Source organism: Dryobates pubescens, chromosome 22, assembly GCF_014839835.1.
Source record: "Dryobates pubescens isolate bDryPub1 chromosome 22, bDryPub1.pri, whole genome shotgun sequence".
Lineage (NCBI taxonomy): Eukaryota > Metazoa > Chordata > Aves > Piciformes > Picidae > Dryobates > Dryobates pubescens.
Window position 1 is genome coordinate 1,229,293 of NC_071633.1, and position 23,212 is coordinate 1,252,504.

General features: G+C 65.2%; 2 protein-coding genes across 2 annotated transcripts in view; both read right to left on the reverse strand.

The window, feature by feature from the left end:
• Nucleotides 1-23,212, reverse strand: part of LOC104305653 (GTPase HRas) — a 41,950-nt gene that overhangs the window by 18,305 nt on the left and 433 nt on the right. The gene's annotated exons all lie outside the window — the stretch shown is intronic.
• Nucleotides 644-23,211, reverse strand: LOC128898367 (basic proline-rich protein-like). The gene is made up of 3 exons (XM_054171997.1): nt 23,176-23,211; nt 914-4,474; nt 644-754 (listed from the first exon to the last, which is right to left on the reverse strand). The coding sequence occupies exons 1-3, from the start codon at nt 23,209-23,211 to the stop codon at nt 644-646; spliced, it is 3,708 nt and encodes a 1,235-aa protein (XP_054027972.1).

The following is a 23,212-nucleotide window of genomic DNA, read 5'->3' on the forward strand; positions in this document are numbered from 1 at the left end:
CCCCTGCAGCTCCTGGAAGGCCACCAGAAGGTCTCCTGGGAGCCTTCTCCTCTCCAGCCTGCACAACCCCAACTCTCTCAGGCTGTGCTCAGAGCAGAGCAGCTCCAGCCCTCTGCTCCTCCTCCTGGCATCCACTTTCAGGTATTTACAGACACTGCTCAGAGTCCCTCTCAGGCTGCTCCAGGGCTCCAGCACCCTCAACAACAGCCTCCTGCCTGGAGGTGTTTGCAGCCAGGCTGGAGGTGGCTGTGAGCAACCTGCTGTGGTGTGAGGTGTCCCTGCCCAGGGCAGGGGGCTGGGACTTGAGCTACCTCCCAGCCCTGCCAGCTCTGTGCCTCTGTGCCTCTCCAGGCTCCACACTCCCAGGGCTCTCAGGCTTCCCTCCCAGGAGCTGCTGCAGTCCCTCCATCAGCGCCCCCTGGGCTCTCCCCAGCAGATCCCTGCCTGGAGCTGGGGAGACCAACACTGCACACCAGCCTCCAGGGGTGCTCCCAGCAGGGCAGGGCAGGGGGCAGGCTATGAAGAAGGTGGAGAGGCCAAGGCAGAGCTGAAGAGAAGAGGCAGCTGCTCAGCATGCCCTGGAGGTCAAGGCCCCCCAGCAGGATGGCTCAAAGCAGAGCAGAGCCCCCAGGGAAGCCCAACCTCAGTGCTGAAGTGTGGCTGGCAGCAGGCACAGAGGCAGCTCCGAGCAGCTCCACTCTCCACCAAGCTCTCCTGATTCCCCCACGGGGCGGAAGGTGCCAGGGAGGTAAAGCTTGGAGCAGAGAAGGAGGCAGCAGCAGTGTGAGTGGAGCTCTGCAGGGATGGCCTGGAGCGGGGACGGGCGGGATAGGGGGGACGGGCGGGAGAGGGGGGACGGGCGGGATAAGGGGGACGGGCGGGAGAGGGGGACGGGCGGGAGAGGGGGACGGGCGGGATTGGGGGACGGGCGGGAGAGGGGGACGGGCGGGATAAGGGGGGACGGGCGGGATAAGGGGACGGGCCGGGATAAGGGGACGGGCGGGATAAGGGGACGGGCGGGATAAGGGGACGGGCCGGGATAAGGGGACGGGCGGGATAAGGGGACGGGCGGGATAAGGGGACGGGCCGGGATAAGGGGACGGGCGGGATAAGGGGGGACGGGCGGGATAAGGGGACGGGCGGGATAAGGGGACGGGCCGGGATAAGGGGACGGGCGGGATAAGGGGGGACGGGCGGGATAAGGGGACGGGACGGGATAAGGGGACGGGCGGGATAAGGGGACGGGCGGGATAAGGGACGGGCGGGATAAGGGGACGGGCGGGATAAGGGGACGGGCCGGGATAAGGGGACGGGCGGGATAAGGGGACGGGCGAGATAAGGGGATGGGCCGGGATAAGGGGACGGCCGGGATAAGGGGACGGGCCGGGATAAGGGGACGGCCGGGATAAGGGGACGGGCCGGGATAAGGGGGACGGGCGGGATAAGGGGACGGGCGGGATAAGGGGATGGGCCGGGATAAGGGGACGGGCCGGGATAAGGGGACGGCCGGGATAAGGGGACGGCCGGGATAAGGGACGGGCCGGGATAAGGGACGGGCCGGGATAAGGGGGACGGGCCGGGATAAGGGGGACGGGCGGGATAAGGGGGACGGGCCGGGATTGGGGGACGGGCGGGAGAGGGGGGACGGGCGGGATAAGGGGGGACGGGCGGGAGAGGGGGGACGGGCGGGATAAGGGGGGACGGGCGGGATAAGGGGGGACGGGCCGGGATAAGGGGGACGGGCGGGATAAGGGACGGGCGGGATAAGGGGACGGGCGGGATAAGGGACGGGCGGGATAAGGGGGGACGGGCGGGATAAGGGGACGGGCCGGGATAAGGGGACGGGCCGGGATAAGGGGACGGGCCGGGATAAGGGGGACGGGCCGGGATAAGGGACGGGCCGGGATAAGGGACGGGCCGGGATAAGGGGGACGGGCCGGGATAAGGGGGACGGGCCGGGATAAGGGACGGGCCGGGATAAGGGACGGGCCGGGATAAGGGGGACGGGCGGGATAAGGGGACGGGCCGGGATAAGGGGACGGCCGGGATAAGGGGACGGGCCGGGATAAGGGGACGGCCGGGATAAGGGGACGGGCCGGGATAAGGGGGACGGGCGGGATAAGGGGACGGGCGGGATAAGGGGACGGGCCGGGATAAGGGGACGGGCCGGGATAAGGGGACGGCCGGGATAAGGGGACGGCCGGGATAAGGGACGGGCCGGGATAAGGGACGGGCCGGGATAAGGGGACGGGCCGGGATAAGGGGGACGGGCGGGATAAGGGGGACGGGCCGGGATTGGGGGACGGGCGGGAGAGGGGGGACGGGCGGGATAAGGGGGGACGGGCGGGAGAGGGGGGACGGGCGGGATAAGGGGGGACGGGCGGGATAAGGGGGGACGGGCCGGGATAAGGGGGACGGGCGGGATAAGGGACGGGCGGGATAAGGGGACGGGCGGGATAAGGGGGGACGGGCGGGATAAGGGGACGGGCCGGGATAAGGGGACGGGCCGGGATAAGGGGACGGGCCGGGATAAGGGGATGGGCCGGGATAAGGGGACGGGCCGGGATAAGGGGACGGGCCGGGATAAGGGGGACGGGCCGGGATAAGGGACGGGCCGGGATAAGGGACGGGCCGGGATAAGGGGGACGGGCCGGGATAAGGGGGACGGGCGGGATAAGGGGGACGGGCCGGGATTGGGGGACGGGCGGGAGAGGGGGGACGGGCGGGATAAGGGGGGACGGGCGGGAGAGGGGGGACGGGCGGGATAAGGGGGGACGGGCGGGATAAGGGGGGACGGGCGGGATAAGGGGGGACGGGCCGGGATAAGGGGGACGGGCCGGGATAAGGGGGACGGGCGGGATAAGGGGGGACGGGCGGGATAAGGGGGGACGGGCCGGGATAAGGGGGACGGGCGGGATAAGGGACGGGCGGGATAAGGGGACGGGCGGGATAAGGGGGGACGGGCGGGATAAGGGGGGACGGGCGGGATAAGGGGACGGGCCGGGATAAGGGGACGGGCCGGGATAAGGGGACGGGCCGGGATAAGGGGACGGCCGGGATAAGGGGGACGGGCCGGGATAAGGGGACGGGCCGGGATAAGGGGACGGGCCGGGAGCGGGGACGGGCCGGGATAAGGGGACGGGCCGGGATAAGGGACGGGCCGGGATAAGGGGACGGGCCGGGATAAGGGGACGGGCGGGATAAGGGGACGGGCCGGGATAAGGGGACGGGCCGGGATAAGGGGACGGGCCGGGAGCGGGGACGGGCCGGGATAAGGGGACGGGCCGGGATAAGGGACGGGCCGGGATAAGGGGACGGGCCGGGATAAGGGGACGGGCGGGAGCGGGGACGGGCCGGGATAAGGGGACGGGCCGGGATAAGGGGGACGGGCCGGGATAAGGGACGGGCCGGGATAAGGGGACGGGCTGGGATAAGGGGACGGGCCGGGATAAGGGGACGGGCCGGAGCGGGGACGGGCCGGGATAAGGGACGGGCCGGGATAAGGGGACGGGCCGGGATAAGGGGACGGCCGGGAGCGGGGACGGCCGGGATAAGGGGACGGGCCGGGATAAGGGGACGGCCGGGAGCGGGGACGGGCGGGATAAGGGGATGGGCCGGGATAAGGGACGGGCCGGGATAAGGGGACAGGCCGGGATAAGGGGACGGGCCGGGATAAGGGACGGCCGGGAGCGGGGACGGCCGGGATAAGGGGACGGGCCGGGATAAGGGGACGGCCGGGAGCGGGGACGGGCCGGGATAAGGGGACGGGCCGGGAGCGGGGACGGGCCGGGATAAGGGGACGGGCCGGGATAAGGGACGGGCCGGGATAAGGGGACGGGCGGGAGCGGGGACGGGCCGGGATAAGGGGACGGGCCGGGATAAGGGGACGGGCCGGGATAAGGGGACGGGCCGGAGCGGGGACGGGCCGGGATAAGGGACGGGCCGGGATAAGGGGACGGGCCGGGATAAGGGGACGGCCGGGAGCGGGGACGGCCGGGATAAGGGGACGGGCCGGGATAAGGGGACGGCCGGGAGCGGGGACGGCCGGGATAAGGGGATGGGCCGGGATAAGGGACGGGCCGGGATAAGGGGACAGGCCGGGATAAGGGGACGGGCCGGGATAAGGGGACGGCCGGGAGCGGGGACGGCCGGGATAAGGGGATGGGCCGGGATAAGGGACGGGCCGGGATAAGGGGACAGGCCGGGATAAGGGGACGGGCGGGAGCGGGGACGGCCGGGATAAGGGGACGGGCCGGGATAAGGGGACGGCCGGGAGCGGGGACGGGCCGGAGCGGGGACGGGCCGGGATAAGGGGACGGGCCAGAGCGGGGACGGGTGGGATAAGGGCCGGGCCGGAGCGGGGACAGCCGGGATAGGGGACGGCCGGCAGCGGGGACGGGCGAGATAAGGGGACGGGCGAGATAAGGGGACGGGCGGGAGCAGGCTCTGGGCCCAGGGCTGCCCAGGAGTGGTGCTGGGCCCAGGAATGGTGCTGGGCCCAGGAGTGTCCCAAGCCACCTCAGGGCTTCCAGTGCTGTAAAGTACCCAAACCAGGGGGGGGGGGGGGGGGGGGGGGGGGCAGCTGGCAGTGCCCCAGCAGCTGCTGCCCCTGCCCCAACATCTGCACTCTGCAGCTCCTGAGAGGAGGCTGCAGGGAGCTGGGCTTGGGCTCTGCTCCCCAGGCTCAGGGCACAGAAGGAGAGGAACTGGCCTGGAATTGTGCCAGGGGAGGCTTGGGTTGGAGAGGAGGAAAAATGTCTTTGGTGGCAGAGTGGTCAGGGCCTGGCAGAGGCTGCCCAGGGGGGTGGTGAAGTCCCCATGGCTGGAGGGGTTCCTGTGGCCAGCTGGAGCCAGGGCTTGGTGGCCATGGTGGGGCTGGGCTGGTGTGGGACTGGAGGAGCTCAGAGGCCTTTTCCAGCCCAAACAACTCCATGACTCTGTAACCTCATGAAGCTCAACCAGGCCAAGTGCAAGGTCCTGCAGCTGGGGCAGGGCAATCCCAGCACAGATCCAGGCTGGGGGAGGAGTGGCTGAGAGCAGCCTGCAGGAGAAGGCCTTGGGGGTGCCAGGGGGTGACAAACTGCCCAGGAGCCAGCACTGGGCCCTGGCAGCCCAGAGCCAGCTGAGTGCTGAGCTGCAGCCAGAGCAGGGAGAGAGCAGCACAGGGAGGGGATTCTGCCCCTCTGCTCTGCTCTGCTCAGCCCCCACCTGCAGCACTGCCTCCAGCTCTGGGGCCCCCAGCACAAGGACCTGGAGCTGCTGGAGAGGCTCCAGAGGAGGCCACCAAGATGAGCAGAGGCTGCAGAGCCTCCCCTGTGGGGCCAGGCTGGGAGAGCTGGGGCTGTGCAGCCTGGAGAAGGGAAGGCTGCAGGCAGACCTCAGAGCAGCCTTGCAGTGCCTGAAGGGCTCCAGGAGAGCTGGGCAGGGACTCTGGCCAAGGGCTGGGAGTGCCAGGATGAGGAACAATGGCTCTGAGCTGGGAGAGAGGAGATTGAGAGTGGAGAGGAGGAAGAAATGGTTGAGAGTGAGGCTGGGGAGACTCTGGCACAGGCTGCCCAGGGAGGCTGTGGCTGCCTCCTGCCTGGAGGTGTTCAGGGCCAGGCTGGATGAGGCCCTGAGCAGCCTGTGCTGGGGGGAAGGGACCCTGCCCATGGCAGGGGGCTGGAGCTGGCTGAGCTTTGGGGTCTCAGCCTGTGCCAGGAGTCCAGCCATGGTCAGGAGCTGACCCTCCTGCCATGCTCTCAGGCAGGAGGCTGCAGAGCAGCCCAGGCTGAGCTCTCAGGAGGTCCTGAAGCCAGGAGCCCAAAGCAGGCTCTTGGCCTTCCCCTCTCCACGTGAGGCAGAGAGCTTCCAGCAGAGGCTGTGGCTGGGAAAGCCTCTGGGCTCCTGCTGGGGCTTTGTTCAAGCTGGCAGGGCTGGCACTGCCCCCCAGCCCCCCTGCCCCCTGCCCAGCCTCCTGGGGCAGGGACAGCTAGGGGGGAGGTTGGCTCCCTCCCCCAGGAGTGCTTTGAGCTGTGCCCTGCATGCTAATCAAGCCCTAATGAGCTCACTAATGGGGCAGGGGTCTGGGGGCAGCCAGAGAGGGCAGCCTGGGCTTTTCCTAGGGCATGCATCCAAGCACCAGGGATGGAGCCAGGGGGCAGGCTCAGAAGCTGCCCTCAGGAAGCACATCCAAGGCCTTGCTCCCCAGGAACAGTTTGCAATGGAAATGGTTTGGGCTGCTGAGCTGCCTGCTGCCTGCAGAACCTCCCCCACGGGGACCTCCTGCCCTGCCCAGGGCAAGCAGGGGCAGGGGGGCTGCTGGGAGGGTTTGGGGTCTTCATTTCATGGAGCAGAGGCCTTTGAAAAGGTCAGGCTGGGGGAAAAATGATACTGCAGGAGCTCCAGGGATGAAATGGAGCCCAGGGCACACAGTCACAGAGGGCAGCAGTCACAAGGGCATCCTGTGCCACCCCCTGCCATGGGCAGCAGGGACAGCTCCAGCCAGAGCAGGCTGCCCAGGGACACAGCCAGGCTGAGCCTGAATGGCTCCAGGGATGGAGCCTCCAGCACCTCCCTGGGCAGCCTGTGCCAGAGTCTCCCCAGCCTCCCTGGGCACAACTCCCTCCTGGTGTCCAACCTAACTCTGCCCTGCTCCAGTTCCCCTGCTCAGCCCCAGCCCAGCCCCAGCCCAGCCCCTGCCCAGCCCCTGCCCAGCTCAGCCCCAGCCCTGCCCCTGCTCAGCCCCTGCCCAGCCCCAGCCCAGCCCCTGCTCAGCCCCAGCCATGCCTCTGCCCAGCCCCAGCCCAGCCCTGCCCCTGCCCAGCCCCAGCCCTACCCCAGCTCTGCCCCTCCCCCAGCCCTGCCTCTGCCCAGCCCCAGCCCTACCCCAGCTCTGCCCCAGCCCCTGCCCTGCCCCTGCCCAGCCCCAGCCCTACCCCAGCTCTGCCCCTGCCCCAGCCCTGCCCCTGCCCCAGCCCCAGCCCCTGCCCTGCCTAGCTCCAGCCCTACCCCAGCTCTGCCCCTGCCCCAGCCCTGCCTCTGCCCAGCCCCAGCCCTACCCCAGCTCTGCCCCTCCCCCAGCCCTGCCTCTGCCCAGCCCCACCCCAGCTCTGCCCCTGCCCCAGCCCTGCCTCTGCCCAGCCCCAGCCCTACCCCAGCTCTGCCCCTGCCCCAGCCCTGCCCCAGCCCTGCCCCTGCCCAGCCCCAGCCCTACCCCAGCTCTGCCCCTGCCCCAGCCCTGCCCCAGCCCTGCCCCTGCCCAGCCCCAGCCCCTGCCCTGCCTAGCTCCAGCCCTACCCCAGCTCTGCCCCAGCCCCAGCCCCTGCCCTGCCTCTGCCCAGCCCCAGCCCTACCCCAGCTCTGCCCCTGCCCCAGCCCTGCCCAGCCCCAGGCCAGCCCCAGCCCTGCCCCTGGGCAGCAGAGTGGAGGAGCTGCTGCAGGGCAGCCCAGGCTGAGTCCTGCAGCTTTGGCCTTGGGTTACAATAGAGCAAATCATCCAAGCCCTGCCCCTGCAGCCCCTGGGCCCAGCCTGCAGCCCCCAGTGCCGGATGCAGATGTGGCTGCAGGCTGTGGAGCTGAGCAGAAGGCTTCAGGAGCTGCATCCCCTGCTCAGCACCCACTGCAGGGAGCAGCTCCTGCTCTCAGCCTCTGCCAGCAGCTCCCAGCACCCCAGGCCTGTTCTCAGTCTCACAGCATCACCAAGGCTGGAAGAGACCCCAAGGATCATCCAGTCCAAGCTGTCTCCACAGACCTCATGACCAGACCATGGCACCAAGTGCCACATCCAATCCCCTCTGGAACACCTCCAGGGACAGGGACTCCACCACCTCCCTGGGCAGCACATCCCAATGGCTAACAACTCTCTCTGGGAAGAATTTTCTCCTCACCTCCAGCCTAAACCTCCCCTGGCACAGCTTGAGACTGTGTCCTCTTGTTCTGGAGCTGGCTGCCTGGGAGAAGAGCCCAACCCCCACCTGGCTCCAACCTCCCTTCAGGGAGTTGCAGAGAGCAATGAGGTCTCCCCTGAGCCTCCTCTTCTGCAGGCTAAGCAACCCCAGCTCCCTCAGCCTCTCCTCACAGGGCTGTGCCCCAGACCCCTCCCCAGCCTTGTTGCCCTTCTCTGGACACCTTCAAGTCTCTCAATGTCCTTCTGAAACTGAGGGGCCCAGAACTGGACACAGGACTCAAGGTGTGGCCTGAGCAGTGCTGAGCACAGGGCACAATGACCTCCCTGCTCCTGCTGGCCACACTGTTCCTGATGCAGGCCAGGATGCCCTTGGCCTTCTTGGCCCCTGCCATGGGCAGGGACCCCTCCCCCCAGCACAGCTTGCTCAAGGCCTCATCCAGCCTGGTCCTGAGCACCCCCAGGCAGGAGGCAGCCACAGCCTCCCTGGGCAGCCTGTGCCAGAGTCTCCCCAGCCTCACTCTCAACCATTTCTTCCTCCTCTCCACTCTCAGTCTCCTCTCTCCCAGCTCAAAGCCATTGTCCCTCAGCCTGGCACTCCCAGCCCTTGGCCAGAGTCCCTCCCCAGCTCTCCTGGAGCCCTTCAGGCACTGCAAGGCTGCTCTGAGGTCTGCCTGGAGCCTTCTCTTCTCCAGGCTGCACAGCCCCAGCTCTCCCAGCCTGGCCCCACAGGGGAGGTTCTGCAGCCCTCTGCTCATCTTGGTGGCCTCCTCTGGAGCCTCTCCAGCAGCTCCAGGTCCTTCTTGTGCTGGGGGCCCCAGAGCTGGAGGCAGTGCTGCAGGTGGGGGCTGAGCAGAGCAGAGCAGAGGGGCAGAATCCCCTCCCTGTGCTGCTCTCTCCCTGCTCTGGCTGCAGCTCAGCACAGGGCTGGCTCTGGGCAGGGCTGGGGGCACACAGAGGGATGTGCACCAGGACACCACACTCTGTGCTCCTTCCCTTCTCACTCCTTGAGGCTCTCTTTGCTCTGTCAGTCTCCTTAGCAAAGGTAACAGCTATGAGGCCTCTGTTCCCCCTCTGTGCTCTGAGGCTCCTCTCCCCTCCTGCTCCCCCACAGCCCCTGCCCCTGGTGCCTTTGCTGAGCACTGTTTGAGTCATGCCAAATGGCACAGGGCTGCAGGGGGCTTCTTCCCTCCCTGCAGGGGCTGGGCAGAGGCAAGGAAGGCAACAGAGAGGTGGAGGTGAAGCAGCAGGGTCAGAGGGGATGCAGTGTGAGCAGCTGCTGCAAAGCAGGCAGCTCCTGTCAGGGCATCCTGTCAGGAGTGGATCTGCTGGAGGGTAGAGAGGCTCTGCAGAGGGACCTTGCCAGGCTGGGCAGATGGGCAGAGGCCAAAGGCAGGAGATTGAACACAGCCAAGTGCCAGGGGCTGCACATTGGCCACAGCAACCCCAGGCAGAGCTACAGGCTGGGGGCAGAGTGGCTGAGAGCAGCCAGGCAGAGAGGGACCTGGGGGTGCTGGGTGACAGTAGGCTGAACAGGAGCCAGCAGTGTGCCCAGGGGGCCAAGAAGGCCAAGGGCATCCTGGCCTGCATCAGGAGCAGTGTGGCCAGCAGGAGCAGGGAGGTCATTCTGCCCTGTGCTCAGCACTGCTGAGGCCACACCTGGAGTCCTGTGTCCAGTTCTGGGCTCCTCAGGTTCAGGAAGGAGGTTGAGCTGACTTGAAGGTGTCCAGAGAAGGGCAACAAGGCTGGGGAGGGGTCTGGAGCACAGCCCTGTGAGGAGAGGCTGAGGGAGCTGGGGTTGCTTAGCCTGCAGAAGAGGAGGCTCAGGGGAGACCTCATTGCTCTCTACAGCTCCCTGAAGGGAGGTTGGAGCCAGGTGGGGGTTGGGCTCTTCTCCCAGGCAAGCAGCACCAGAACAAGAGGACACAGTCTCAAGCTGTGCCAGGGGAGGTTTAGGCTGGAGGTGAGGAAGAAGTTCTACACAGAGAGAGATTGGCCCTGGGAATGTGCTGCCCAGGGAGGTGGTGGAGTCCCCATCCCTGGAGGTGTTCAGGAGGAGATTTAATGGGGTGCTGGGTGCCATGGGTTAGTTGTTTAGGTGGTGATGGATTGGTTGAGGGGTTGGACTTGATGATCTTGAAGGCCTCTTCCAACCTGGTGTATTCCATGTATATCAACTACCCTGAGGGCTGGAGCAGGGCTCAGGAGGTCCTCACAGGGTAGGGAAATGATCCCCCCCAGGACACAGGCACTGAGAGCAGAGGCTCACAGAGCTGCTAGGGCTGGGAGGGAACCCAAGGCTCAGCCAGCTCCAACCCCCTGCCATGGGCAGGGACACCTCACACCACAGCAGGTTGCTCACAGCCTCCTCCAGCCTGGCTGCAAACACCTCCAGGCAGGAGGCTTCCACCACCTCCCTGGGCAGCCTGGGCCAGGCTCTCACCACCCTCCTGGCCAACAACTTCTTCCTCACAGCCAATCTCAGTCTCCCCACTTCTACTTCTGCTCCATCCCCCCCAGTCCTGGCCCTCCCTCACACCCCAGAGCAGAGGGGCAGGATCCTCTCCCTCCCCCTCTGGCAATGGGCACTGGCAGCTCAGCTGCCCTTGGCCTTCTGGGCTGCCAGTGCCCATTGCTGACTCCCTGTCCCAGGCCTGATTCCCAGACCCCTATCCCTCCCTGACCTCCTCCAAAGTCCCTCCCCAGCTTGCTTGCAGCCCCCTGCAGCTCCTGGAAGGCCACCAGAAGGTCTCCTGGGAGCCTTCTCCTCTCCAGCCTGCACAACCCCAACTCTCTCAGGCTGTGCTCAGAGCAGCTCCAGCCCTCTGCTCCTCCTCCTGGCCCTGCCCCTGGCCCCAGAGCACTGCCCAAGGCTGCCTGTGAGAAAAGTGGGACAAGCCCTGCAGAAAAAGCAGGCTGGGACTGGCCCCTGGCAGGGAGAGCAGCAGAGGGCTGGGAGGAAAGCTCACAGCCACAGGCAGGGGGCAGGGGCTGTGCACATACAGGCAGGAGGCAGCTCCTGCTGCCAGCAGCCTGTGCTGTGCCCCTGTGATACGAAGAAGGGAGAAGAGAAGGCTCCAAGGAGACCTCAGAGCAGCCTTGCAGTGCCTGAAGGGCTCCAGGAGAGCTGGGGAGGGACTCTGGCCAAGGGCTGGGAGTGCCAGGCTGAGGGACAATGGCTTTGAGCTGGGAGAGAGGAGATTGTGGCCACAGGGCCAGGGAGGGGATTCTGCCCCTCTGCTCCACTCTGCTGAGACCACAGCTGCAGCTCTGGGGCCAGCTCTGGAGCCTCTGTGCCAGGAAGGCTCTGGAGGGGCTGCAAGGTGTCCAGAGCAGGGCCAGGAGGAGGAGCAGAGGGCTGGAGCTGCTCTGCTGTGAGCACAGCCTGAGAGAGTTGGGGTTGTGCAGGCTGGAGAGGAGAAGGCTCCCAGGAGACCTTCTGGTGGCCTTCCAGGAGCTGCAGGGGGCTGCAAGCAAGCTGGGGAGGGACTTTGGAGGGGGTCAGGGAGGGATAGGGGTCTGGGACACCTCTGAGGGGGGCAGGAATCAGGCCTGGGACAGAAAGGCAGAAATAGGCAGCAATGAGCAGAGCAGAGCAGAGCAGAGCAGAGCAGAGCAGAGCAGAGCAGAGCAGAGCAGAGCAGAGCAGAGCAGAGCAGAGCAGAGCAGAGCAGAGCAGAGCAGAACAGAGCAGAACAGAGCAGAGCAGACCAGGTTGGAAGAGGCCTTCAAGATCATCGAGTCCAACCTATCATCCAACACCATCTAATCAACTAACCCATGGCACCAAGCACCCTGTCAAGGCTCCTCCTGAACACCTCCAGGGATGGGGACTCCACCACCTCCCTGCACAGCACATTCCCAGGGCCAATCTCTCTCTCTGTGTAGAACTTCTTCCTCACCTACAGCCTAAACCTCCCCTGGCACAGCCTGAGACTGTGTCCTCTTGTTCTGGTGCTGCTTGCCTGGGAGCAGAGCCCAACCCCCACCTGGCTCCAACCTCCCTTCAGGGAGCTGCAGAGAGCAAGAAGGTCTCCCCTGAGCCTCCTCTTCTGCAGGCTAAGCAACCCCAGCTCCCTCAGCCTCTCCTCACAGGGCTGTGCTCCAGACCCCTCCCCAGCCTTGTTGCCCTTCTCTGGACACCTTCAAGTCTCTCAATGTCCTTCTGAAGCTGAGGAGCCCAGAACTGGACACAGGACTCAAGGTGTGGCCTGAGCAGTGCTGAGCACAGGGCACAATGACCTCCCTGCTCCTGCTGGCCACACTGTTCCTGATGCAGGCCAGGATGCCCTTGGCCTTCTTGACTGCCTGGGCACACTGCAGGCTCATGTTCAGTCTACCATCAACCAGCACCCCCAGGTCCCTCTCTGCCTGGCTGCTCTCAGCCACTCTGCCCCCAGCCTGTAGCTCTGCCTGGGGTTGCTGTGGCCAATGTGCAGCCCCTGGCACTTGATGTGTTCAATCTCCTGCCCTTGGCCTCTGCCCATCTGCCCAGCCTGTCGAGGTCCCTCTGCAGAGCCTCTCTACCCTCCAGCAGATCAACTCCTGCCCCCAGCTTGGTGTCAGCTGCACATTTACTGCTGATGGACTCACTGCCCTCATCCAGATCATCAGTGAATATGTTAAAGAGCACAGGGCCCAGCACTGCTCCCTGGGGCACACCACTGGTGCCTGGCTGCCAGCTGGCTGTGGCACCATTCACCACCACTCTCTGGGCTCAGCCTCCAGCCAGTTCCTCACCCAGCTCAGAGTGCTCCTGGCCAAGCCAATCTGCCACCCAGCCTTCCCCCCTGCAGGGAGAGCAGAGCAGCACTGCTCCTTTCAGAGACTCCCAGCATGGCTGGAAGGGAGCTCCAGAGGGCATCTTCCCCCAGCCCTGCCCCCAGCAGGGACATCCTCCCCTGCAGCAGGCTGCCCAGAGCCCTCTCCAGCCTCCCCTGGAACAGCTCCAGGGATGGAGCCTCAGCCACCTCCCTGGGCAGCCTGCTGCAGGGTTCCAGCAGCCTCCTGGGGCAGAAGCCATTGCCCCTGCAGGCCTCTGGGCACAGTCTCTCTGCAGCCTTCCTGCAGACCCCCTGCAGGTACTGGCAGGTTGTTATTTCACTCCTGCTCCCCTACTTTTTAGGCCTCAGCCTCTCCCTCTCCCAGCAAGGGGATGACCTCCTCTTCACTTCACAGGCCCCAGGTTCCCCCTCTCAGCTGCTGGGCTCCCAGGGATGCTGAGGCAGCAGCAGCCTCTTCCCAGAGCCATGGCAGCAGTGTCTGTCTCTGTGCTTGTCAAGGCTCTGCTCCCACACACAGCCCAACTCAGCTCCCCCAGCTCCACATCTCCCTTGCAGATGAGCAGCCTGATCTGAGAGGGCTTCAGCTGTGCCCAGGAGAAGCCTCTGCCAGCCTGGCCCCCAGGCTCCTGCTGTGCTGCCAGGCTGCCCCCCGGGCCGGGCAGCCCAGCCTCCAGCAGGAGCTGCTGGCTGCCTGGCACTCACCAGCAGAGCACAGGGAGAGGAGGCAGCAGCCCTGCCCCTCCAGCCTCCCCTGGAACAGCTCCAGGGATGGAGCCTCAGCCACCTCCCTGGGCAGCCTGCTGCAGGGTTCCAGCAGCCTCCTGGGGCAGAACTTGTTCCTCACATCCAATCTCCATCTGCTCTGCTCTGCTCTGAAGCCATTGCCCCTGGGCCTGGCCCTGCAGCCCTTTGGGCACAGTCTCTCTGCAGCCTTCTTGCAGCCCCTTCAGGTCCTGGCAGCTGCTCTGAGCTCTGCCTGGAGCCTTCTCCTCTCCAGGCTGAACACCCCCAGCTCCCTCAGCCTGCTCCAAGAGCCCAGGTTGCCATCACAGGGGCACCATGGGCAGGTCATGCATTAAGATACTGAGCACTGAGAGCCTCTTCTCACTGCAGCATTCAGGCTGCTCTGTGTCAGCCAGAGCAGCAGCCCAGCATGCTGGGGGCAGGAAGGGACCCCTGGAGCTCACCCAGCCCAGCCCCTGCCCCAGCAGGGCACCCCCAGCAGGGCACCCCCAGCAGCACAGTGCCCAGGGGGGGTTGGAAGCTCTCCACCCCAGGAGCCTCCACAACCTCTCTGGGCAGCCTGCTCCAGGCCTCCAGCAGCCTCACACCAAACAACTTTCTCCTCCTGCTCAGCTCCAACCTCCTGGCTGCCACTCTGTGCCCCTTGCTGTCCCTTGTGCTGTCCCTGGGCACCACTGAGCAGAGCCTGGCCCCAGCCTCTTGCCCCCCACAGCTCCTTTAGCTCTTGCTGAGCATTGCTCAGCTGCCCTCTGGGGCTGCTCTTCTGCAGGCTCTCAGCCCCAGGGCTCTCAGCCTTTGCTGCTCCCAGAGCTGCTCCAGGCCCCTCAGCAGCTCTGCAGCCTGCCCTGGGCTCTCTCCAGCACTTCCCTGGCCCTCTGCAACTGGGGAGCCCAGCACTGGACCCAGGACTCCATCTGTGGCTTCAGCAGGGCAGAGCAGAAGGGCAGGAGAAGCTCTCTGGGCCTGTTCTGCCTTTCCTAACCCCCTGCTCCAGCAGTGAGAGTCCCTGATGAAGCTCTGCTGTCAGAGCTCACAGTCCAGCCCCTGTGTTGCACAGGCACCAAGGGCTGGGTGGCAAGACCCAGAAGAGGATCATCCTGGAGCCATTTCCTATGGACACCTGTCACTACAAACCAAGCACCAGCAGCTGCTCTCTCAGCCCACAGTAAATCATTACCTGCCACAGGAGAGTCCTCTTGGTCCCCTGTCCCCCAGTCAGCTCAGCCTGGCACCACCATGCCACCCACCCCGGGGCAGGGTCCTGAGTGCTGCCCACAGCCTTCCACAGGGCAGTGGAGGAAGCACTGAGTCCAGCCCAGCACAGCCTCCTGCCACAGGCACAAGGGGCAGGCAGCTGCACTCAGGCAGCTCTGACACACAGAGCTGAGCTCCCTGCCTGCAGCAGCAGCCCTGCAGCCAGCACACAGCTCAGCACTGCCAGGGCAGGGCACAGCTCCCCCAGAGCAGCAGCACAGGGAGGGCATTCTGCCCTCTGCTCTGCTCCTGCAGCACTGCCTCCAGCTCTGAGCCCCAGCACAAGGACCTGGAGCTGCTGGAGAGGCTCCAGAGGAGGCCACCAAGATGAGCAGAGGCTGCAGAGCCTCCCCTGTGGGGCCAGGCTGGGAGAGCTGGGGCTGTGCAGCCTGCAGAAGAGAAGGCTCCAGGGAGACCTCAGAGCAGCCTTGCAGTGCCTGAAGGGCTCCAGGAGAGCTGGGGAGGGACTCTGGCCAAGGGCTGGGAGTGCCAGGCTGAGGGACAATGGCTTTGAGCTGGGAGAGAGGAGACTGAGAGTGGAGAGGAGGAAGAAATGGTTGAGAGTGAGGCTGGGGAGACTCTGGCACAGGCTGCCCAGGGAGGCTGTGGCTGCCTCCTGCCTGGAGGTGTTCAGGGCCAGGCTGGATGAGGCCCTGAGCAGCCTGTGCTGGTGGGAGGGGTCCCTGCCCATGGCAGGGGCTTGGAGCTGGCTGAGCTCTGAGCTCCCTTCCAGCCCAGCCCCTGCTGTGGTTCTGTGAATTTGATCCTCATTGTTCCCATGGAATTGGTTCAGTTGGGGAAGGTCTCCAGGACCACTGAGCCCAACCTGTCCCTGGGCCACAGAAAGAGATTCACTTCAGGAAAGGCATAAGAGGAGGAGAGGCAGAAAGGAAGAGCTGTGCAGACCCTGCAGGAGGGCAGGAAGAGCCTTCCTGTGAGAGCCCAAAGAGGCAGGGAGAGGCAGGGCAGCATCCCCCCCCAGCAGACCCCTCTCAGCCAGCCTGGGCTTGCTCTCACCATCCTGCTGGCTTGAAACACACTCCAGGCTTAGCTGAGCTGCCTGGCCAGCAAACAACCTCCACCAGCAAGGAGGAGAAGGGGAGGGAAGCTGCCCCACGGGGGACTCAAGCATGGAAAGAGAGGCTGAGGAAGGAAGCAGAAGGAAGGCTGAAAGGAAAACCCCAGCAGGAAAGAGACAAAGAATAATGGAGGGGAAAGGGAAGAGGAAAGGAAAGAGGTCAGGAGAAGAGAAGCCATGGGGGGGGGAAGTGGAATGAAAACTGGAGAGCAAAGCTAAGAGGAGGAGGAAGAGGAAGGTGCCATGGCAGAGCTGCAGGCTGGCAGCTGGCAACCAGATCCATGGCTTTCAGCTCAGCCTTCACTGGCCCCAATCACTGAATTGATTAATCATCTGTGGGCTCCAGGCAGCTCCAGAGCTGATCCAACCATCAGGGCAGAAACAGATTAGCACAGAACCCCAGGGTTGGTAGGGACCCCAAGGCTCCCAGAGCTGGCAGGGACCCCAAGGCTCAGCCAGCTCCAAGCCCCTGCCCTGGGCAGGGACACCTCACACCACAGCAGGTTGCTCACAGCCACCTCCAGCCTGGCTGCAAACACCTCCAGGCAGGAGGCTTCCACCACCTCCCTGGGCAGCCTGTGCCAGGCTCTCTCATGGGCAACAACTTCTTCCTCACAGCCAATCTCAATCTCCCCACTTCTACCTCTGCTCCATCCCCCCCAGTCCTGTCCCTCCCTCACACCCCAGAGCAGAGGGGCAGGATCCTCTCCCTCCACCTCTGGCAATGGGCACTGGCAGCTCAGCTGCCCTTGGCCTTCTGGGCTGCCAGTGCCCATTGCTGCCTTTCTGTCCCAGGCCTGATTCCTGCCCCCCTCAGAGGTGTCCCAGACCCCTATCCCTCCCTGACCCCCTCCAAAGTCCCTTCCCAGCTTGCTTGCAGCCCCCTGCAGCTCCTGGAAGGCCACCAGAAGGTCTCCTGGGAGCCTTCTCCTCTCCAGCCTGCACAACCCCAACTCTCTCAGGCTGTCTCCAGAGCAGAGCAGCTCCAGCCCTCTGCTCCTCCTCCTGGCCCTGCTCTGGACACCTTCCAGCCCCTCCAGAGCCTTCCTGGCACAGAGGCTCCAGAGCTGGCCCCAGAGCTGCAGCTGTGGTCTCAGCAGAGTGGAGCAGAGGGGCAGAATCCCCTCCCTGGCCCTGCTGGCCACACTTCTGCTGCTGCAGCCCAGGCTCTGCTTGGCTCTCTGGGCTGCAAGCAGTGCTCCCTGCTCCCCAGCCCTGAAGAAAAGGCCTTGGGGGTGCTGGTGGAGGAGCAGCTCAGCAGTGTGCAGTGGGCTGCAGTGTGTGAAGCAGAGGTTTACATTTGTGAGCTGAGCTGTGCTGCTCTTCAAGGGAGGGAGAGTTGGGTGACTGAGGGCCAGGTGGACAAAGCTGCCTCAGCACCTCCACCCTCACAGGGAGCAGCTTCCTGAGGACCTTTTCCAACCCTCCCTAGGAAAACCGGGGGGGGGGGGGAAGGCAAAAGAGCAAATTTTGGGCCTGTTTCCCCCCCTGCCTGGCCCAGCACAGTAGCAAGGGAATCCCCTTGAGAGCCTGCAGACCTGGGGCTGTCAGAGCCCCCGGGTCAGACACCTCCAGGCACATGCTGGGAGGTGTGCCAGGGAGCCCCAGGAGGCAGCAGGGATGAGGCCACCGTGCCCAGCAGTGCCAGAGGCACCCAGCAGCGCTCCCCCCCCTGCTGCAGCCTCCTGGCTGCTGCCACTGCTCACTGCCCTCAGCACCAGGGCAAACCTCTGGGGGGTGAGGCTGCTGGAGGCCTGCAGCAGGCTGCCCAGGGAGGCTGTGGAGGCTCCTGCTCTGGAGAGCTTCCAGCCCCACCTGGCTGTGTTCTGGCTGCCCTGCCCTGGCTATCCTGCCCTGGGTACCTTGCCCTGGCTGCCTTGCTCTGGGTATCCTGCCCTGGGTACCTTGCCCTGGCTGCCCTGGGTATCCTGCCCTGGGTACCTTGCCCTGGCTGCCCTGGGTATCCTGCCCTGGCTGCCCTGCCCTGGGTACCTTGCCCTGGCTGCCCTGGGTGCCTTGCCCTGGGTATCCTGCCCTGCCCTGCCCTGGGTACCTTGCCCTGCCTTGCCCTGGGTATCCTGCCCTGCCCTGGGTACCTTGCCCTGCCTTGCCCTGGGTATCCTGCCCTGGCTGCCCTGGGTATCCTGCCCTGCCCTGCCCTGGGTACCTTGCCCTGCCCTGCCCTGGGTATCCTGCCCTGCCTTGCCCTGGGTATCCTGCCCTGCCCTGGGTACCTTGCCCTGCCTTGCCCTGGGTATCCTGCCCTGGCTGCCCTGGGTATCCTGCCCTGCCCTGCCCTGGGTATCCTGCCCTGCCCTGCCCTGGGTATCCTGCCCTGCCCTGCCCTGGGTACCTTGCCCTGCCCTGCCCTGGGTATCCTGCCCTGCCTTGCCCTGGGTATCCTGCCCTGCCTTGCCCTGGGTACCTTGCCCTGCCTTGCCCTGGGTATCCTGCCCTGGCTGCCCTGGGTATCCTGCCCTGCCTTGCCCTGGGTATCCTGCCCTGCCTTGCCCTGGGTATCCTGCCCTGCCTTGCCCTGGGTATCCTGCCCTGCCTTGCCCTGGGTATCCTGCCCTGGGTATCCTGCCTTGCTCTGGGTATCCTGCCCTGCCCTGGCTGCCCTGCCCTGGGTGTTTTAGGCTATGGCTTTAAACCTGGTCACAGATCTTGAGCAGTAAAGTAGTAGAAAGGAAACAAATCCCTGCTGGGTGTGAGAAGGGGAACAGAGATCCCTCTGAGCAACCCCACTGGAGGAGATAAGGAACTGGAAGTGGCTGTACCAAAGCAATCTCTCTCCTCTTCTTGCTTCCTTGCTCTGGGAGATGCTAAGTGGCTTCTGCTTGACCTTGGCTGCATTGTGCTGGGATTAACTTCTCTGCTTCTGGCTCTTCTCCCTGCTGGCCAGGGGGCAGGGGGGAGGCAGGGAAGGAGAAGCTAGTAGCTCCCCCCAGGATGTCAGGGGTCAGAAGGGACCCAAAGAGCTCATCCAGTCCAGCCCCTGCCAGAGCAGGAGCAGAGTCTCCAGCTCAGGTGACACAGAGCACATCCAGACAGGGCTGGGAAGGCTCCAGAGGAGGCTCCACAACCTCCCTGGGCAGCCCAGGGCTCTGGGAGCCTTAGTAAAGAAGTTGCCCCTGGTGCTGAGGTGGAGCCTCCTGTGCTGCAGCTTCCATCCACTGCCCCTGGTCCTGTCCCAGGGTGCAGCTGAGCAGAGCCTGGCCCTGGCCTCTCCCTCCTGCCCCCCAGCCCTCAGATACAGACATCTATTAAATCCCCTCTCAGCCTTCTCTTTCCCAGCCCCAAGAGCCCCAGGCCCCTCAGCCCCTCCTCACAGGGCAGTGCTCCATGATCTGCAGGGGGTCCCTTCCAGCCTCCATTCTGGGGCTGCCCTCAGAAGAGAGCCACACCAAGGATGAGTCCTTGGGGCCAGGAAAGTGTCCCTGGAGTCCTAAGCCCTGCTTGAATCCCACAGCAACATCCCAAAGAGAGGCACTTATGGCTGATGACAAGATCAGCTGGCTGTGCAGATGGAAGGGATCACCACACAGCCCTGCTGCCCTCACAGCTCTGCACCTGAAGGATGGCCAAGGGCTCAGGCCCAGCCAGCATGGAGTTAGGAAGGGCAGGGCCTGCCTCTCCAGCCTGAGCTCCTTCCATGCCCAGGTGACTGCCTGGGGGCTGTGGGGCAGGCTGTGGATGTGGTCTGCCTGGACTGCAGCAAGGCCTTGGACACCATCCCCCACAGCAAGCTCCTGGCCAAGCTGTCAGCCCCTGGCTGGGACAGCAGCTCTCTGAGCTGGGTGAGGAACTGGCTGGAGGCTGAGCCCAGAGAGTGGTGGTGAATGGTGCCACAGCCAGCTGGCAGCCAGGCAGCAGTGGTGTGCCCCAGGGAGCAGTGCTGGGCCCCAGCCTCTTTAACATCTTCATTGATGATCTGGAGGAGGGGATGGAGTCAGTCATCAGCAAATGTGCAGCTGACACCAAGCTGGGAGCAGATGTTGGTCAGTTAGAGGGCAGAAGGGCTCTGCAGAGGGACCTTGCCAGGCTGCACAGATGGGCAGAGGCCAACAGGATGGCATTCAACAAGTCCCAGTGCCAGGGGCTGCACTTTGGCCACAGCAACCCCAGGCAGAGCTACAGGCTGGGGGCAGAGTGGCTGAGAGCTGCCAGGCAGAGAGGGACCTGGGGGTGCTGATTGACAGCTGCCTGAACAGGAGCCAGCAGTGTGCCCAGGAGGCCAAGAAGGCCAAGGGCATCCTGGCCTGCAGCAGGAACAGTGTGGCCAGCAGGAGCAGGGAGGTCATTGTGCCCTGTGCTCAGCACTGCTCAGGCCACACCTTGAGCCCTGTGTCCAGTTCTGGGCCCCTCAGTTTCAGAAGGACATTGAGAGACTTGAAGGTGTCCAGAGAAGGGCAACAAGGCTGGGGAGGGGTCTGGAGCACAGCCCTGTGAGGAGAGGCTGAGGGAGCTGGGGTTGCTTAGCCTGCAGAAGAGGAGGCTCAGGGGAGACCTCATTGCCCTCTACAACTCCCTGAAGGGTGGTTGTAGACAGGAAGGGGTTGGTCTCTTCTCCCAGGCACCCAGCAGCAGAACAAGAGGACACAGTCTCAAGCTGTGCCAGGGGAGGTTTAGACTCGAGGTGAGGAGAAAGTTCTTCACCGAGCGAGTCGTTCGGCATTGGGATGTGCTGCCCAGGGAGGTGGTGGAGTCCCCATCCCTGGAGGTGTTCCAGAGGGGATTGGATGTGGCACTTGGAGCCATGGTCTGGTCATGAGGTCTGTGGTGACAGCTTGGACTGGATGATCCTTGGGGTCTCTTCCAGCTTTAGTGACACTGTGAGCCTGTGAAAGGAGAGGCTCACCCAGCCAGCCAGAGACCTGCTGGCAGCTGCCAGCCCAGGCCCACAGAGAGGGCAATGGATGGACTCAGAGGCACAGACAAGCTGCTGGGCAAAGGCCTCAGGCCCCCAGCTGGAGCTCTGCAAGGACAGGCTGACCAACAGCCAGCACACAGCCCCCAGGCCTCCAGCTGAGCCCCAACAGAGCCTCACAGCCAGCTCCAGCCTGCAGGGCCAGCAGTGCCAGGCTGGGCTCAGCCCCACAGCTGAACCCCAACACAGCCCTTCAGCTGAGCCCCAACAGAGCCTCACAGCCAGCTCCAGCCTGCAGGGCCAGCAGTGCCAGGCTGGGCTCAGCCCCACAGCTGAACCCCAACACAGCCCTTCAGCTGAGCCCCAACAGAGCCTCACAGCCAGCTCCAGCCTGCAGGGCCAGCAGTGCCAGGCTGGGCTCAGCCCCACAGCTGAACCCCAACACAGCCCTTCAGCTGAGCCCCAACAGAGCCTCACAGCCAGCTCCAGCCTGCAGGGCCAGCAGTGCCAGGTTGGGCTCAGCCCCACAGCTGAACCCCAACACAGCCCTTCAGCTGAGCCCCAACAGAGCCTCACAGCCAGCTCCAGCCTGCAGGGCCAGCAGTGCCAGGCTGGGCTCAGCCCCACAGCATGCCTTGGGCTGGAAGGGAGCTCAGAGCCCAGCCAGTGCCAGCCCCTGCCAGGGCAGGGACCCCTCCCACCAGCACAGGCTGCTCAGGGCCTCATCCAGCCTGGCCCTCAACACAGAGAGGGAAATAGTTGCAAGATAGAATAGAATAGACCAGACCAGGTTGGAAGAGAACTTTGAGATCATTGAGTCCAACCTATCACCCAGCACCATCTAATCAACTAACCCATGGCACCAAGCACCCTGTAAAGTCTCCTCCTGAACACCTCCAGGGATGGGGACTCCACCACCTCCCTGGGCAGCACATTCCCAGGGCCAATCTCTCTTGCTGGGAAGAACTTTCTCCTCACCTCCAGCCTAAACCTCCCCTGGCACAGCTTGAGACTGTGTCCTCTTGTTCTGGTGCTGGGTGCCTGGGAGCAGAGCCCAACCCCCACCTGGCTCCAGCCTCCCTGCAGGGAGTTGTAGAAAGCAATGAGGTCTCCCCTGAGCCTCCTCTCCTCCAGGCTGAGCAGCCTCAGCTCCCTCAGCCTCTCCTCTCATGCAAGGAAGGATGGAAACAGCTCTCTGGGCCAGAGCCATGGCTGAGGCGTGCTGCCTGTGAGCACAGGACGAGCACAGGGGTTGCTTCCCCCTCGAGGTTTGGCTGATGGGAAGCTCCCCAGGAGCCAGCAGCCCTCCTGCAGCCCAGAGGGCAGAGCCTGTGCTGGGCTGCAGCCAGCAGGGCAAGCGAGGGGAGCCCCAGCCTCAGACACCGCAGCCAGGCCTGGTGCAGGGAGCCCAGGGAAGGCCACAAAGGGCTGCAGAACCTCAGCTCCATCACCACACAGCCTCAGCAGGAGCCTGGAGCCCTGCTGCAGCTCCAGGCCCTCCCGGGGGGCAGCTCCAGGCCCTCCCCGGGGGGTGGGGGGCAGGCAGCTCCAGGCCACCAGGGCCACAGACCTGACCTAGGCCACTGAACTAGGCAAGGCCTTGAGCCGAGCCTGGGGGACCTGGGCTTTGGTCAAGGCACTGCTGCTGCACCAGCAGCCCCCCTGCCAGCAGCCCCCCCTGAGCAGCCCCCCCTGCCAGCAGCCCACCCAAACAGCCAGCCCCTGAGCTGAGCTCCAGGGCTCTCCCATGGGGGCATCACAGGGGCTCTGGGGGTGGGTGCCAGGGCTCTCCCCTGGGGGCATCACAGGGGCTCTGGGGGTGGGTGCCAGGGCTCTCCCCTGGGGGCATCACAGGGGCTCTGGGGGTGGGTGCCAGGGCTCTCCCCTGGGGGCATCACAGGGGCTCTGGGGGTGGGTGCCAGGGCTCTCCCATGGGGGCATCACAGGGGCTCTGGGGGTGGGTGCCAGGGCTCTCCCCTGGGGGCATCACAGGGGCTCTGGGGGTGGGTGCCAGGGCTCTCCCCTGGGGGCATCACAGGGGCTCTGGGGGGGTGCCAAGGCTCTCCCCTGGAGGCATCACAGGGGCTCGGGGGGGGTGCCAAGGCTCTCCCCTGGAGGCATCACAGGGGCTCTGGGGAAGGGTGCCAGGGCTCTCCCTTGGGGGCATCACAGGGGCTCTGGGGGGGGGGGGGGTGCCAGGGCTTTCCCATGGGGGCATCACAGGGGCTATAAAACTGGAGGTGTAAGGGAGGGAAGGGAGAGGGGGTCGAGAGGGGGTCGAGAGGGGGTCGAGAGGGGGTCGAGAACTGCAGTTAAGGCACTGATGGGGAGCAGGGAGAGAAGGAGAGGAGCTGCAGCTTGGGAAGGGCTGGAGGAGCAGGAAGGGGCTGAACGAGGAAGGATCAGGATGCAGAGGAGGGCAGGGGAAAAGAGACTCCATGGTGGCCCACGGGGGTGCACGAGGGAGGAGGAAGGGCCCCAGGTGGGGCAGGAAGGGGGAAGGAGGGCCGCACGGGGGTGCAGAGGCGCGGGGGCAGCGGTGCCCCCGTGCCGGCGCCACCGGGCCCGTCGGGCAGCGCCCAGGCAGCAGAGTCATG